At 40.9% G+C, this 17,626-nt stretch overlaps 1 protein-coding gene across 7 annotated transcripts in view; it reads right to left on the bottom strand.

Moving 5' to 3' along the window:
• COL22A1 (collagen type XXII alpha 1 chain) overlaps positions 1-17,626 on the bottom strand; it is a 226,914-nt gene that overhangs the window by 74,446 nt on the left and 134,842 nt on the right. For all 7 annotated transcript variants that reach the window (XR_001866005.1, XR_001866001.1, XR_001866002.1 and 4 more), the window contains exons 20-24: positions 16,093-16,128; positions 14,250-14,279; positions 13,298-13,351; positions 12,332-12,385; positions 6,880-6,933 (exon numbers count right to left, since the gene is read on the bottom strand). Coding sequence is in view for 3 of the 7 variants with exons in the window: in XM_017746704.1 (XP_017602193.1) it covers positions 6,880-6,933; positions 12,332-12,385; positions 13,298-13,351; positions 14,250-14,279; positions 16,093-16,128 (228 nt within the window). In the remaining 4 variants the exon portion in view is untranslated. The remainder of the gene's footprint in view (positions 1-6,879; positions 6,934-12,331; positions 12,386-13,297; positions 13,352-14,249; positions 14,280-16,092; positions 16,129-17,626) is intronic.

Genomic DNA, 17,626 nt, shown 5'->3' with positions numbered 1-17,626 from the left:
GCTGTCTCGTTGTGATACTGTTTTCATAGCACGAGCAAGAAGAGACTTCTCTTTCTAAATGGACTGAACAAGGTTATTATGGCAGTGGCAAACAGACTGAACATCTTAAGGGTTGTCTTTTTTTACATTGTCAGTGGGAGAAGGGAGGAAGGTGGGGGGAGGAGGACAGTTCTGAAGGTGGTATAATTTTTTTCCCCCTGTTTTAAGTCCGCTAATAAACTTCTTTATATTCTTTCAAGTTTGGTGCCTGCTTTGCATTTCTCCTAATTCTTATCTCACAGAAGATAAACAGTAATGAGTATTTTAGACCAAACCACTACACTAAATTGGTGTTTCCACCCGGGAACAAACCCAACCCGCTACACCCAGTTACTCTTGGTTTTCTCACTATCCCAGACAATTTCTAATTATTCTCATAGACTTTCCATATTCAAGGCCAACCTTATGCAACCATAAGTCCTGAAATGGAATACCACTGATCCTTTTCCTAAATTGCCACTAATAATTCCATTTCATCATTCTCCAAGAGATAATTACCCAGGATATCATGCCCAAACTGGTTTACAGGTAGACTCACCATGTGTTGCATCAACAAATGCTACACATACTAATGGAAAGCTGTTCTGATAAAATCTTCTCTGAGATGGACACAGAAAGGACAGTTTTATGGGATGGCCAGCAGTATCCCTTGGTGATGCACAGGGTGCTGGCAGCCTGCTCCAGCTGACTGCACACACCAATACATCGACTGTCCTACTGGGTTTCCTGCTTTCTGCAGCCTGGGCTACAGCAAGTGATGAGACAAAGTGAAATAAAATGGCAGAAATACATCATAAATATCCTTCATAGAGCCCTCCCTTTTGCTACTGTGCAGAGAAGTTCTGTTTCACTTGTATTTCAGTATCTTATTGTAGCCCTTCTCCTGACTTCTGAGTGTAATTCAGAGCAAGTAATATTCTTTTCAAATATTAGAATTCGCCAAAATGACAGAATCTATCAAAGTTTTAAAAAACCCAACATTATAAAACTACAGCAGCAGGACTGTGTGTAATGTTCACCCCAAGGAATCTCACACCATCTGTTTTCTTTGCTTCCATTTTTAAGCGAATCCAGATTAAAGCACCTGATTTATACAACTACATTTTTCAAAGATTATTTGATGAATTATGCACATGAGAGTCTTTATCCCAAATCCAGACCACAGTGGTGTCCTGTTGAAACCCTGAACCAGAAGAAAATAATCACAGGATGTATTTTTTTTTCTGGCTGGCAAACACTCTGATGTATGCTTTGTACATGTTGAAGCAAAAACTGATACAAACTTGAAAACTTGATTTTAAAACAGATCTACACAAACACATTTGGGAAAAAAAATGCAAAACACGGATTTTTTAAATAAAATATTTGGACCAGAATATTTTCAAACTGTTGTTTTGAAACAAAAATATTTCAAATGTTCATTAAAATCTAAAATCAAAATACTTTGTAGAGGTATGTGTGTTATGTGATGGGACATTTTTAAAAACATTGTGGGGGGTGGATTTTTTCAGGATTGTGTTTCATCCAGCTCCATTCCTTAGACAATGTAATGCAGTGACAGTGTTCAGGAAAGAAATCTGACACTGTTCATACTGGAGAAACAGCTGTGTCTGCCCTCAAGAATGCACTAAAGGATGTTCTCCTGTTCCAGTGTGTACCTTGCTTGAAGATGGGCTGGGAAAGGCACAGATATTAAGATTTAGGTTGTACACTCCCTCAGGAGGCTCTGAAAAGGAACAGAAGCCTTTGTCTGTGACTCCATCAGTAGACTTCTTGGCCTAAATCTCTTTTCCATGAAAGAAGGGATGACTAAGTCTTGGAGGGTGGTGAACAAATGGCATTCCACAGTGAAAACTGGAGTCTGATGGCTTTCCCAGGTATCTGAAGGCAAAGCCTGCACAGATGTATTTTCTGTGTATTATTCCATGCCAATGTCTGGATTCTGTTACACTATGGCAAAGGCTTAGATAAGCCCTTAACCCAGATTAAAACAGATTCTGGTCTGGGCTGTTAATGCAGTGTGCCAGATTTATGAACAAGAAGAAGGGACATGCAGGAGCATTCTGTCTGCTGACAAAATGAGAGCAAAATGAGTAAATGAGGAACTGACAGCCCTTTCCCTTCCACCCTCTCTTCTTGTCTCCACTCCAAAGACATTCCCCACAATTTCACCTCTCAGAAAGACCCCACAGACCCCTCCTGTTGGCTTTGTGCTGTCTCCCTTTTATTTAATCTCCTTTCCCATAAGAAATGAAGCTGTTGCAGCCAGTTTTGTGGAGCAGCCCACGTGTCTCACTATGTCCTTTGCTACTCCATTGCTCCACTTCTCCACTGCATCCGAGTGGATTCCAGGATCAGCTCCTCAAATCTGCTTCTCATTTCTCACCCCAGCCACTACTACTGTGAATTGGAATTATACAATCAGAGAATCATTATGGTTGGAAAAGACCTCTAAGATCCTTGAGTCCAACCATCAACCCAGGGCTGCCACTGCAACCACCAAACCACATCTCTAAGTGCCACTTCTTTTAAATAGCTCGAGAGACAGTGATTCTACCACTTCCCTGGGCAGCCTGATCCAATGCTTGACCACCCTTTCAGTGAAGAAATTTTCCTTATATCCAATCTAAACCAGAACATATTACTGACTTATTTTCTGTAAGGTTGCATTAGAGCACTGTGTTTCTTTCTCTGCTTAAATCCTGCCTTACAAATCAATATTAAGGTAAGAGGACTTATAAAAAAAGCTGTTGCTGATCACACTAAAAACCAAAAGCCTGAAGAGCCAACAGATCTGAACATTTGTCTACAATACATGTCCTACAGTCAGCATCAGTGGCAGTGCCATAATTCATATATGGATCCAGTCTCCAGTCATTTCATCAGGTGGCATTGAAACTGGAGTACCAGCATTAAATTTAAAATAAAAGTTCTGTCAGCAAAAAATTCTCTGAACTGTCTTTGCAACTCTTTAAAAGTACTGAATAAAGTTGACTTTGTACATAGCAGTCTCTCTAGGAGAGTTTCCTGCTTTCAGTGAAAGGCAGTGTTTACTTAATTTAATCACTTGGCGTAAGCTATGGACATGATCTTTTGTCTACAGAGGAAGATTTATTTCCTTATGTGTTCGCTTGGAGTTGGTTTACTGAGTCAGTGCAGCAAATGAGAAAAAACAACTAAAAAAAACCTCCTTTAATGTCTTCTGTTTCAGCACTATTAGTAATCTTCACAGGTGAAGACTGTTTTAATTTAGTTTCTTTAAAGGTATAGATCTTATTAAAGATAGTTCTGAGCAATATCTTCCAATTCCAAACAGCACTGGCAAAGTTTGAATTCAATCTGAGCTTTGAAGCTGGGACCCACATCCTTTTCTTACATTTTGCAGTTTTAACTTGCATTATAAAAAGGACATTAAGGACACTGTATGTTTCAGAGGAGATCATTTATTTCCTGAATTACTTAAAAAAACCTGGGCTTGAGCTCACACCCTACAGACAAGTCTATACTAATTAAATCACTGCCAACCAAGACCATAATAGGTACAGCTTGTACTGGTCTTCCTCTCAGGTCTTTCTTACACCACCAGGTTATCTAGCATAAGGCAAGCCTCAGTAACAGCCCAGAGGTATTGCAAGGCTTAGGTATGGCATTTTTGTTTAAATCTCAAAGACTTTTGATGTGTTTTGCTGTCTTACAGGTGGCCAGCAAGTACCCACTCAGCTCGGGGAGCCTTGACAGTGGCTCAGTGGCACATTTGTAGGTGCCTGTCTTAAGAGAGCTTCAGGCTCCACTGATGATATTAACTGGATCTCCATCAAGAGGAGCAGGCACCTGCATCCCCATTCTTCACCCAAAAAAGTGCTTGCATTTGGAGCTAAACCCCAACCTTGGTAATTCAGAGATACAGCTCAGAGTGCCTGAGCCAACTATTTCAGCTGAAAGTTCTTTACAGAAATGCCCATTTTTCAGTCTGCATTTGAACATCCTACTGCAATAGAAGTTGGGCCAATGATTAAGGTTCCTGGACACTAAAATAGTACAAATAAATAATAACAATATAAACACATTATAAGTGCAGGTGTCTCTGTCCTTGCTGCCAGAAAATTGTTCAAGTCCAAAAGGGAAAAAATATCCAGAGTTTCTATTCCATGGCTTAATGATGTTGCAAGATGAACCATTTCTAAAGGTCATTGGAATATAAATGCTCTTTTTGGGGGTGCTGACCAGACAACATGGAGCAAATAAGCACATGGACAGGTTCACCACCACAGCTGATTTGGAAGGAAAAATAAATATTTAAAAATATTTTTATATTCTAATTTGGTTTGAGTCGGTTTGTGCAAAGAGAGACAAAGGTAAGGCTACTCTATTGTCAAAAAACATCCTCAGACTAGCAGGGAAGTTGCCTCTGAGATTCTGCTTCAGGGTCTGACACTTAAATTACCTCTCGAATGGTCCTTGAGAGTTGGACTGACTCATCTCAACTGCAGTTCATCACGGGATCATAGAATGACAGAATATCCCGAGCTGGAAGGGACCCCAAAGAGTAGCCCTTAAGTCAGTTCCCTTGCACAGCTACCTGATCTTCTGTGGCTTCTCAGTTGGACTGAGCATGACAGCAACAATTTTTCTTGACAAAGCCCAATAATAACTTCAGAAGATATTTCCTGTGCCTTCAGCAACAATGAGCCTTCTAAAGCTCCTATATCAACCCTGTCCTTTTGTCCATACAGGTATCAATGTGGGGAATCAGGTCAGAAAACAAAATCAGACAAAGTTAAAATTGCAGAGGAAAGGGAGATTATTTTCATGTCCTAATCTAGTTTATGTGCAGCCAACTCAAATCAGTTGGCCCTCAACACCATGGGGTCAGCACAGAACAGCTGACACAGGTTTCCATACATAACTCGAATGAATATCCATGTAACTACAGTATAAGGAAACCACTTTTCTTCCTGGGCATTTTTGGGGTATAGTCTAATTAAGAAAAAAAAAAAAAATTGCTGATAAAATGCTTTAAAAATCTAATGCCACCAAAAGTGCTCTTAAGCATAAAAGTAGTTTTGTCACAAAGTGAATGTAAGCATTTTCTTTAAAGAGAAATATGGAAATCTGCAGTAATATGTCCAGAACAGAGTGCCACTGCAGGAATAGGAACAATATTTTACCTTTCGTGCAGTTAGCTTGGAGGAAGAGTCAATTTCAGCATCCCTTGTTGGGGCTAGAATTTTGTGTGGTTTTAATTAACATAAAATTTGCTAACATTATTTAGCTTGTGCAAAAAGGAAAATTACTTAATCCTATGTCAGCAATTTTCTCAGATGCATTTATAAAATTGCTAACACATGCATATATATGTTTAATTTGCAGGGAACCCAAGCTGAGAAAGTGTGACATTGTTTGGATGGATACTGTCAGGTATCTTAAAAATCATACATGGATAAAAATCTTCCTTCAAAATGAAGGGGAAAAAACAAACAAACAAACAAAAAAAACCAACAACCAATCAATCTAAGAAAAATAAAACACAACTAAAGCAGGGAGTTGTACTCAATGATCCAAGAATTCAAGAAGCATTTGGACAATGCTCTCAGGCATATAAAGAGATTCTTGGGGTGTCCTGGGTAGGGTCAGGAGTTGGACTTGATGATCCTTATCAGTTCATTCCAATGCAGCATATTCTGTGGTTCTAAAATCTTTTAAATCCATTAGAAATACTGTCTTCATTCTTGCAGGCTGCTGCTAAAATACTTGCAAACTAGATCCTATACCAAAGAAAAAAGTCTTAAAATATGTAAACCAGTATCAAGTGGTGTTTTGCAGGGCAAGGCTCCCAGCTGGACACAAGCAACTTCACCTGCAGAGGGTCTGAAGCCCTTGGATTGCCTCTCTGACATCCTCCACAGACATATGAACAGCTCATTACAGAACTCCTGCCACACAAACCATTTCTAGATCATTTCTCCTGGTTACAAGGGCATAGACTGCCATGGCAAATAAATGAGCAGTCAGTATCTGCTGTCTAGCAGTGTGCTGCTTGTTACATTACATCACCAACAGCTGTAGCAATGGAAGCTCATCATTCTTCCCCAAACTTTACCCGTTATTGAAACAGAATCCTAAAGCCAAAGTCCAGTTTGTTAATTTACTATTGAAAGGGGAACAGATGAAATGCTCATTTTTATTCTGAGCGGTCAGCTCAGTGTGAGGTTGTATCTTTCCTACTTGAAGACATTCCCACGGATATTTTTCTTATTGCAGGGCTGACCCTACAAAGTGATTTAGGTCTGCTGAATTTGTCTGCAAAGTTAGTGAGAAACTAAGCCAGAGGTGTCCGTGTTATCATAACACAGGGCAGGATGGGCTGATCCAAGGTGGAGTTAAATCCTCTCTTATGATTCTTAACATAAACCACAGTATTTTGCCCTTATGATGTTATGGTGCAAGCTGGAGCACTAACTTGCCAAAAGCTTTAAAACAAAGGGGCTAAGGGGTCATTAACTGAAGACATCCCCTTTCCTCACAAAACACAAATCGGTGATTTCCCTCTTCAATGATGCTGCTCTAAGCGCAAGCAATGGGGAAATCACATACAAAACACCTCCTTACATCCCTGTTCAGAGATGTTGAAAAACTGTAGAAAGTAAAAGTAATTGCTTGCAGACAGACAGACTTCTCTCATTCACAAGAGAAATTATTTAGCTCTTAAAAAGAGAAACATAAGCTTCATAAATGGTACAGAGGAGAAGATCACACATGCTGCATAGTTCCAAATCCTCTTTTGCCACAAAACTCTGTTTTTTCCACGTATTGTATGAAAATGAAGAAATCATTGCTTACCTGAGGTCCAATAAGACCATTGATTCCTGGGAATCCTGGTTCTCCCTTTTTACCCTGCATGTTCAACAGAGGAGAACATATTAGAGAGCAGACCAAATGCTGCTATTGATTTTCCGAAGTCTGTTACCCCCAAACTGGTAAATCAACGTAATGTGAGTACACAGAACACAAAATCTAGAAATGAAGACAGCAGACACGATTTGGAAATGAAATTCCAGCAGTCTTTGACGGTCCTGTATCTTCCAAATTGTGACAATAATCCTAAAGTTGAGGGTTGTTCTCATGCACATCATGGCATCTGCTACACTCTGCAATCCCACCTGGCTTCTCCCTACAGACAGGTAAGGAAGTCGTGGTGCCAAGATGCAGCCAAGGGAGGTGACAAATGTAGACATGGGCTGAGAGGTAAAGCAGTGTCCCTTTGGTTCCCTGCACTGCTCCATGCATTAAGATATAAAATAATTAAGAACTTTGGTGCATGGTTGAATAGAAAAGATTCACACTCTCTAGGATGGGAAACAGGAATCTGTGAGGCAATTGTAAGTAAGGGTGCCATTAGCACCAAGGGGCAGAGCTCACTGACTTCTCAGCAAGTAAAAATTATCCCTTCAGGGGAACCAGGGAACTTCACTGGTGCAAGGGAAGGACAAGCCAAGACCTGGAGTATACCCTTGCACCAAGGTCACCTGTATGGATTGCTGCAGCATCTCTGTCCCCATGGGTTTGACCTCAAATAATTCAAAAGGAAAAAATCCTACACAAGAAAAATGAGGAAGAAAGGATGGAGAAAGCACTGGAGTTAAGGCAGAGGTTGGATTTGTTTCTCAACCAAACAGGTGACATGCTGTGTTACTTTAGGCAAGTCACATATTTTATAAAACTGATCTATTCTTCCCTCATGTGTAACAGACACTGAATCATTAATATTTCTGAGGCTGTTAGTAATATAGTAGGAGGGTACAAGAAGAGTCATGCAAATATCTGAGAAACAGATTTTTTTCTCCCTCATTTCTCCTTCCCATCCAGACTGATTTTCTTTTTAGAAGGAAAATATAATTAAAGAAGTTTCATGTCCCTGATAATGTGAATGGTCATACAGATGCTTAAGATTCATATATAAAATTTTCCTTTTTCTTCATTGAAATAAGTGCAGAAACATCTATGAACAACAAGCTTTCTGCTGACTTAAATGAATGAAAAATCTAAACCATCAAAAACAAAACAAGTTTTCATCGTATTTTCCTCAGTTGTGACTGAGATTTATTAGCTGGTGTGTCAGAATCAGTCATTTTACTTGTTCTTCTCATAAAAAAATCCCCAACAACCCTCCATTTCAAAACAATGAAAATCAGCGGTCATATACAAAAGAATTTTAGAAGAATATTAAAGGAGTGATTATAGGGTCCTCAGATATCAGAAGGAATTTGTAATCATTTCCAGGACTCAATACCAATAAAAATTTGAATTATATATTCCAGCACACCCACTATTCATAAATGTTCCTTCTACTTTTCCAACATCCATCATTTCTTTTCTTGTCAAAGCCAACAAGAGCCCATTTTTAATCTGAAGGACTCATCGCCACATGATTTAACAAATGTTTTCTAGTTAAAGATGATCATTTTGCCCACTGCCAAGGTGACTATGCAAAGGACACTGTTAAAAAACTCAAATAAATAAATAATCTTATGAATAAAGCACACAGGATGTGGTGTGTGGGGCCAGACATGGGAGATGAGCCACCTCCAGCTTCCTATCCATGTGGGAGCTACACGTCAAGGTGGCTACTTCCAGAGTTACAACATTGAAGCCAGAACAGAGAATCACCGAATCATGGAATCACAGTCAGGCTGGAAGGGACCACAGTGGGTCATCTGGTCAAACCTCCCTGCTCCAGCAGGGTCATCCCAGGGCACAGGCACAGAATTGTGTCCAGACAGTTCTGGAATATCTCCAGTGAGGGAGACTCCACAGCCTTTCTGGACAATCCGTTCAGCACTCAGTCACTGCACAGGAAAGAAGTGCTGCCTTGTGTTCAGGTGGAACTTCTTGTGCATCAGTTCCTGCCCGTTCTTCTTGTCCCATTGCTGGGCACCAGGAGCAGAGCCTGGTCCATGCTCTGAGCCCTCCCTGCAGACACTGACAGACAGGGATGAGGTCCCCTCTCAGCCATCACTTCTCCAGGCTGAACAGGCCCAGCTCCCTCAGCTTTTCCTCGTAAGAGAGATGCTGGGGTTTATCTCTGAGGCTTGGTCCCAGGAACAGAGGTAGATTTGTTACCAGGCACATAGGTGTACCCTGAACCCAGGAGTTCCCAGTTTTAGTTTTATTATTATTATTATTATTACTTATCTTCCTGACTTACTTGGAGTAGGACATTCAATAAATGCTACTATATTATAAATACATTTCCATTAATTTTCTTTTCATAAGATTATTCTTACTACCCTATGAGAATGCTGTATTATTTTTTGCTATGTATTGATTGTACCTTGTATCTTGGAAAGATTTTATCAACACAACTTTATAAAACTAAGCTGCAGTCCAGCACAACAAACTCAAAATGGTCTCGATAGCTCCTACTTCATGCCTGTGTGGGAAGTACTGCTGTAGGATAAATGTTTTCTCTTGGTCTCTTTCTGAGATTTCAATCACTTGAATGAATTTGTAACATTTAAAAAAGAGGCAAATTCTTGAAATCCAAGTTACTGAGTACACTTCAGAAGAACCCTATGTTTAGTCTGTACTGGCCACAGATCTGTGTGCTTTCCAGGAGCATGTCATATGTCTGCACCTTTTGCGTCTATTAAGAAAAAAAAATTGGTTTTATTTCCAACAAATATTTCAGATCAGGTATAAAGACTTAAGAGCAGAACCAAAGCACTTCAGTTCTCTTCATTTTGACAGAAGAAAAAGGACAGGAAGAGGAAAAACAACCACAAAACCACCACAAAAGTGAAACCAGGCTCTCAGATTTCTCCTTCTTCAGGCAGTTTTAATAAATTGAGGACAGTATTGTCTGTCACTCAAAGGTCTTACAGGTCACATGAGAACAGCAAAGCATTTTTTTTCACACGGTGTGTTCCTAATGTGAGGGTATCGTTGTCAAAATACAGACCTCCAGTGCCAGGAACTTCTGACTAGTAAAATGAACACAACCCAGTTGCTTGGTTCAGGATGAAATTGTTACCTCCTGCCCCCAGACAGGATCTGTGGAGATCCACCAAGCCCAGGACTTTGATTCATCTCATGTATTCAGTCATTGAATAATGGCCTTTAATTAAAAAATATATCTATTCATCTAAGATGCCTGGTGACTAATAAAGACCTTTAGAAGTCTAACTAGCTAGACACAACAGAGTCTAGGGAAAAATTCAAAGACAGAACAGATCAAATGACATCTATAGTCAAATGATCATTAACAGGAGCATTTTCCGTCCTGTTGCAGATCCTGACAGATCACTGTCCTTTACCCAGCTAATATGCTCTATTAATCTTATTCAAGAACCAACGTTTCACAGCAGGCTTTAAAACCAGGGTAATTCCTAACTTACCAACTTTTGAGTAAAGCACTGCAGAGCTATTTTCTAAAGTGATATTTTCTAAGGACTGAGAAATTACAAGAAAGTAAGTAAATGCCCTTTTCCACTGAGGCATTGACTAAAGGCTGCATGCACTATCTTCCCAAGGAGAAGATTCCTAAAAGTCAGGCTTACAGCTAAATTTAATAGCATGCAATCCGATGGACAGTCTCTAGAAAACCTCTTAGCAAGGTGTGTATTTCTTCCCTGTACTGTTGTTTGCTCATCACCCTCCTATGCTCACAGGTTCTCACACAGGCTGATAACAGCACTGGTGCTGACTCAAAGCACTGCAGGCAAACTCCATGTTCTCCTTTAAGGAGTGAGCTATCATCAAGTCTCTGTGATTACTTAAAAAAGTACTGAAATAGCAGTACTGAGACCCAAGTGACTGCCTCCAAAAAGGCTAAGCAGGTATCTCACTTCCACTCCTATTTGTTGACTCCCTTGAGGGCAGAGAGACCCTGCAGAAAGACCTTGAAAAATGGACTGGGCAATCACCAACTGTACCAAGTTCCACAAGGGCAAGGGCCAGATTCTGCACCTGGGATGGGGAAACAGTGGATGTATGAACAGACTGGGGAATGAGAGGCTGGAAAGCAGCTGTGGGAAGGACCTGGGGGTCCTGGTCAATGGAAAGCTGAATATGGGTCAGCAGTAGCCTGGCAGCCAGGAGGGACAACCCTGTCCTGGGGGGCATCAGACACAGCATCACCAGCCAGGCAAGAGAGGGGATTGTTCCACTCTGCTCTGCACTGGGACAGCCTCACCTCGAGTCGTGGGGGCAGTTTTGGGTGCCACAATATAAGAGAGATATAAAGCAATTAGAGAGTGTCCAAAGGAGGGCAAAGAGAATGGCCTTATGAGGAGTGGCTGAGGACCTTTGGTCTGTTCTGCCTGGAGGAGACGGAGGGGTGACCTCACTGCAGTTACAACTTCCTTGAGAGAGGAATAGGAGGGGCAGGTACAGATCTCTTCTCTCAGGTGATAGTGACAGGACTTGAGGTAACAGCATAAAGCTGAACTGGGGAGGGTTTAGGTTGGATATCAGGAAAAAGTTTTTCACCCAGAGTGTGGCTGAGCACTGGAACAGGCTCCCCTGGGAAGTGGTCACAGGACCAAGCCTGACAGAGTTCAAGAAGTGTTTGGACAGTGCTCTCAGGAACATGGTGGGATTCTTGGGGTGTCCTGTGCAGAGCCAGGAGTTGGACCCAATGATTCTTGTGGGTCCTTTCCAAATCAGGATATTGTATGAGTCTATGTTGTCCAGTGAAATGTTCTTCATAAGAACAGGTTGAAGCAAGGAAAGGCAGGTTCAGAGTATGAGTGTAATAACATCAGCCCCAGTATGAAATTTACCTTTTAGTAGTACTCAAATATTTGAGACATAATTCCATGTCAGAGAAAATCCAACATTTTTTCATACACAGGAAAACTAAGCTCCTGGCAGAGAATGGTACACCAGCTACCACTTTTGGGAACCCTCTTTTTGAGTACAGACCAAACAGAAAAGAAAACAAAAAGGACTGCAAGAATCTTTACACTCATTTGACTTCCAGGACAACAAAATTTCTCTGGAATTTCAAACAGACTCCATTTGTAGTGGTTCTGCACACTCAGTCATATCAAGAATCCCCTTGGCAGTAAGGAGAGCACATAGCAAGAAAGAACCTGCCCTGCATTCAACCTGTCGACTCCAAGAGGTACTGAAAGTTCCTGCACCATAAATAAGGAGTATAGGAAAGGATCTGGGCCTCAGGATTCTTATATAAGTAGAAAAGTACATGTAAGGTGGGTGAAAGTAGCAAACCTTATTGAACAAAGCTGTCCTGAGCCTTTTGAGACTCAGATTAAATAAAAAAGCAACTCACCCTTTGACCTGGCAAACCAGGGACTCCAGGCTTGCCTTCCAGACCAGGATGTCCCTTTAAAAATGAAAAGATTTAGAAAGTTAACAGAATAAGAAAAACTAGTGAACTATATAACAATTTCCTATCTGTTTTGTGCTACCATTACTGCATGGGTACCCAGACAACTCTTACCTGATAATTATGTTGTCCTGTGAGCAGAAGAGAATGAGTAAACAAGATAGAGAAAAGTGACAATGCCCTGATTAAATACAGAGCACACAACTATATTTAAATTACATTATTCAAACCAGATTTACCTAAGTAACACATCTTCATAATGCCATCAGTTTTACAAAAGCCAATCAACAGTGAAACACAACAAGCAATTCAAAAGAGAAGAAACACGGAGTGTTTGCAAATGAGGCAGCAGTGACAGTCTGAACTGAGACATCCTGCAGAGCTGGGTCATAAAATATAACTAGAAAAGGCTACAATTTAAGTCAGAAGTAAGAATGTGGGCATGTACAAACTTTCAAAAATTGTGTTGAAATATAAACACACATACCCAATTCCTAGTTTTCATCCACAAAATATTTCAGCCATGACCTTGTGGCATAATGCCAACCCCTTTGACTGCAACTATTCCCTGACCTTCATGACGTGACAGCTCAAAAGTTATCAGTCAGTGCCTCTCTGAGATGTGCTGAATGCCCATACAGCTCTTCAGGACATTGGAAACAGAAAGCCAATCAGGTTCTGCATGACAACAGCCTTGAGGCAAAGTCTGCCCATGTCCTGGTTGTCACCTCCCTGTGTTCAGACAGGCCGTCCACAGCACAACACCTCCTCTCAGCAATGAAGAAAACTGCAGGCTGTGGGCACTGTTTAAATATTTTATAGCCTGAATAATGTATAAGACTTTCATATGCCTCACTCCAGCCTGAGTTTCAGCTTCCGAAATTGCAAGCAGTGAGAGAAACAACTTACTGGAGGTCCAGGAAGTCCAGGCTGGCCTTGTGGTCCTCGTGGCCCAGGCTTTCCCTTTTTTTTCCCTACAGGAATGTTTGGGGGTTTTTTTAAAAAGTGTTAAAGTATCTTTACAAAAATGTGCATGGGCACATTAGACATGTTGTCTGTCTTTACAGGACCTATACCACCCCCTTCCCCACAAGTCCTGAAGAACCAATGCAAAGACCAGCTGGTTTTCTCCTTAATCTCTGGCTACTCGAATTATCAGCACTCACTAGACTGCAGAAAGAATGATCCACCCACACTCAGCAGGCACTTATCCATATCTGGCTCTCTGATTTTCAAAGGTCCGAAACATTGGGATATCCTGGATATTCCACTACAATACTCTGTGTTGGGGTTTGGTGGTGGAGAAGAGCAATTTTTGCATAAGCAGCTTCCACCAGCATTTCCCCCAAGCCTGCAGAGCAGTGAAGGGCTTTAAATCATCATTTATATGATGTATTCCATTACATTAAGTAACAGCTAAATGCAAATTGCACATCTACCAACACAAAATCAAAATTTAAATATATATATATTTTTATACCTAGGACTAACAGACTGACACAATGGATATGTCCCCCCAATTTGAGTGCCCGGGTTCAGAGAGAAACTAGGCATAAAAATCAAATACAGTTTAACATTAATGTTAACACATTGCTGTCCTTAAATAATTGCATAGCTGACTCCACAATTTGTACTTCTCATTCATGTAAGATTCACTGCATATGAGAAGGACATTGCTCTTTTTCTTTTCTTGGTTATTTTCTCCACTGTGAACAGGAAAATTTATTTCTTGATGGCCTGATAATGCTTCCATCCACCTTCCCTTTAAAGTACCATTCTAAAGAGAAATCTAACCTAACAGGCAACAGAATTACATTAAAATATCCTTGCAATGAAAGAAGAGATATTGAGTCTCTCTTACTTCCTCTCCTTTTAGGCCTTCAGTATGCACCTGCAATAGAAATGCAGAGTCATAAAGGATGGAAAGAGTAAATACAAGGCAGAAATAGAAGGCCAAATATGGGCCCCACAGGGTATTTTTCTCCCCTTGAGGTTCCTTCAAGTTTCATGATAACTCCTACAGCTCCTCAAATCCTGTTGCATGCTGGGGGATGCTTTCTATTTAAAGAGCTCAGACTGACACAAGGTTTGCTCACACAGTTACCTGTGAAGTGATTTGGGTGGCTGTATAAACAGTACGAACTTAATTCATTATCTCATCATATAAACAAGTTAGTAAATTCCCCAGATCTTGTTTTATTCTAAATTACAAAGTTCTATTGAAGGCAGAAGGCATCACATAACAAGCAGACTGGCTTGGGATATGCCCCACCTGTTAGGCTCATTTTCAGATGTTATACACATCTTTCAAAATTTCTTGGTAACTACTGTCCCATCATTAATATTACATTTAAGCAGGACAACAAAATGTTCTTACCCAAATAGGGTGTTTTTTCATAGTTTTCTTTTTCTAATTCCTTTACTTTCTACCACATTCTGAGTAAGGGAATTGCCTGCTGACTTCCCCATGATTACCAGGGAGCCTCTCATTCTTGTCTTTAGTTGAAGAGTACTGTTTCCTATTTTAATCCTATTTTTTTGGAAAGTAAAAGGGATACACCCTAACTGATTTGTTACCTGCCTGTACTGAACTCAGTTCTAGACATCTCCTCTGCATACTTAGTGGTAAATCTTTCTCCATTCACTTGGAGATGACCTCTTCATACAGACACTACTAGTCTCTGGACATGCTTACATCCCAACCAGAGATGTCTCTGGCGTCAGTGAAGGCACTGCTGAATGTAGAGGGATTCCTTGTGGAAGAGGGGCATATGATACCCCTGGAAAGACTGGACAACCCAGGGTTGCTGAGGAAAAACCCCTGAACAGGCCCCTGGCTGCAAGCAAGCCTGGAAAGCACCTGGCTGCAGGCAGCCCTGAAAGTCCTTGGCAAGTTATACACTGGTCGTCTCCCCCGCTGATTAGAGGCTGTCTAGATGGACTGGGTGTGAATCTTTGCAAAAGTAGATATAAGTCAGCATAGCTGAACAATAAAGGGAGAACGATGCTCAAATCGTATCGGTGTATGCGTCGTTACTCTGGCCAGCTCTCCAGACTCGGTCCCTAAAGCTGAAGGCAGAGGGATGCACAAAGGATGTTAATTTAGTGCCATGGGAAAGATAAACCCCACTCTTCTGTTTTCTCTGTTTAATTTTTTCATCAGTGCTTTCCTGATTTCAGCACATCAAGTCCTAGCTGTCTTACATTCCACCAGGACTATTTCAGATATAAGCCAAGGAAAGATCATTCCCTCTAATCAGAAACTGCCTTTTTCTTCTCCTGCCCCAACTCTCTCAGTCTGTGTCAAAGACACTCAGCTACTCAATACTGAAATTTCATTTGCGTTTATAACTTTCACAGGCTCTGTGTACCAAAGGCCACTTGGAATCAACTGTCAGAAACCACACAGTCTCCTGTCACAGTATTGCTCTGTTTGATGCACTTGATGCAATGCTTTCATTGCCTAAAGTCCTGATCTTCACACTTCACAATCCCCCAAAATTGTGGCAGAGCATCTCCTCATTGGAACCTGTCACATGTCTTCTTCAAAGGTCTTCACTTTTTAAAACTTCTTTAAAAAAAAGAGCAAACCAAAAGTATTTAAGAACAATCTCTCAGTGAGATCCTCCCACCCTGCACTTCAACTTTCTCTTCTCATGCAACAGTGCCTACAAAGTTTGGGAAATCTAAAAAAAAATTCTTACTAAAGTGCCAGGCAATCCTGGAAGTCCTGGTTCACCCTGCAAGAAAACATAAAAGAAATGAAAAAACACACAGAGAACACAACATGGCATAATATATGACACAGTGCAAAACAAAATCAACATCCTGAGCATGTTTTCCAACTGTTGTTGTACATTCTTATTTTCAATACGATCCCATAATTAATAGATCTGGACACACAACCTCAATTAACTCTGTTTGCTCTGCTCTGCAGATGAATGCATACAGGAACTGGTTGTAGTCTGTATTACTGTGATGATTTTACATTAATTTAATGACATTCAGTGACTTAAAATGAATGATGCACTTGGATGCACAATAGCATCAGATTTGGGCTTCAAAAAGTCTTGTATTTGCTCTGTACACTTACCACATAAACAAACTGCTTGATGTGTAAATCCCTAACAGACTCCCAACAAGATGGATATTTAGGAGGTCAAAATGCTTTTGTTCATTAGTGACCAAAATAACTTTGCAAAAAAAGTGAAAAATGGTACCATTTTCCCCAAGTCATTTTATAGAGCGAATCATGCCATAGTGTTTGCAGGACACTAGGATGCTATACCCTCTTTCCATGATTTATTGCCATCTAGGCTATCAATTTGTTCCAGTTCATTTTTCTTCAGTGATGTCCATCATTTATTATGCTTTAAGACTGTTTATACAGAAGGTATATCCTTTACTTTAGGCACAGACTGGTGTTTAATTTATCACATAGCTTCCTTCCACACTCTATTTATTCATTACTCATGTAGGTCTCTGAATGACCCAGCATATTTTTCACATTTCTTTCTCTTAAGTTCAATTACTATGTGTTATTTATTCAGAGCTTCATAGAATGGTTTTGGTTTGAAGGGACCTTGACGACCGAATCACTGAAACATTAAGGTTGGAAAGACCTCCAAGGTCATTGAGTCCAACCTTTGACTGAACACCACCACAGCAACAAGACCACAGCACTGAGTGCCACGTCCAGTAGTTCCTTGAACATCTCCAGGGATGGTGACTGTACCATGTCCCTAGGCAGAACCTTCCAATGCCTGACAAACCTTTCAGTGAACAAATTACTCCTGATGTCCAACCTGAATGTTCCCTGGCATAGTTTGAGGTCATTTTCTCTTGTCCTGTTGCTGGTTGCCTGCAAGTAGAGACAGATCCCAACCCAGCGACAACCACTTGCCAGGGAGTTGTAAAGGGCAGTAAGGTCCCCCCTGAGCCTCCTTTTCTCCAGAATAAATACACCCAGCTCCCAAAGACACTCTTCATAGGACTTACACTCTAGATCCTTCATCAACTGCACTGCCCTTCTCTGGAAATGCTCTGGCACCTCAATCTCTTTCTTGTCATGAGGAGCCCAGAACCAAATGCAGAACTTCTCCCCAGTGCCCAGCACAGAGGGACAATCACCACCCTGGTCCTGCTGGCCACACTACTGCTGACACAGAAGGCCAGGAGGCCACCGGCCTCCTCGCCCAGCTGGGCACATGCAGGCTCACATTTGGCTCGTGTCACCCA

The sequence above is a fragment of the Corvus brachyrhynchos genome, unplaced genomic scaffold (genome assembly GCF_000691975.1).
Source record: "Corvus brachyrhynchos isolate BGI_N302 unplaced genomic scaffold, ASM69197v1 scaffold89, whole genome shotgun sequence".
NCBI classification, from domain to species: Eukaryota; Metazoa; Chordata; class Aves; order Passeriformes; family Corvidae; genus Corvus; species Corvus brachyrhynchos.
The sequence above is the reverse complement of the archived record's forward strand: the minus strand, read 5'-3'. Positions and strand labels throughout refer to the sequence as shown.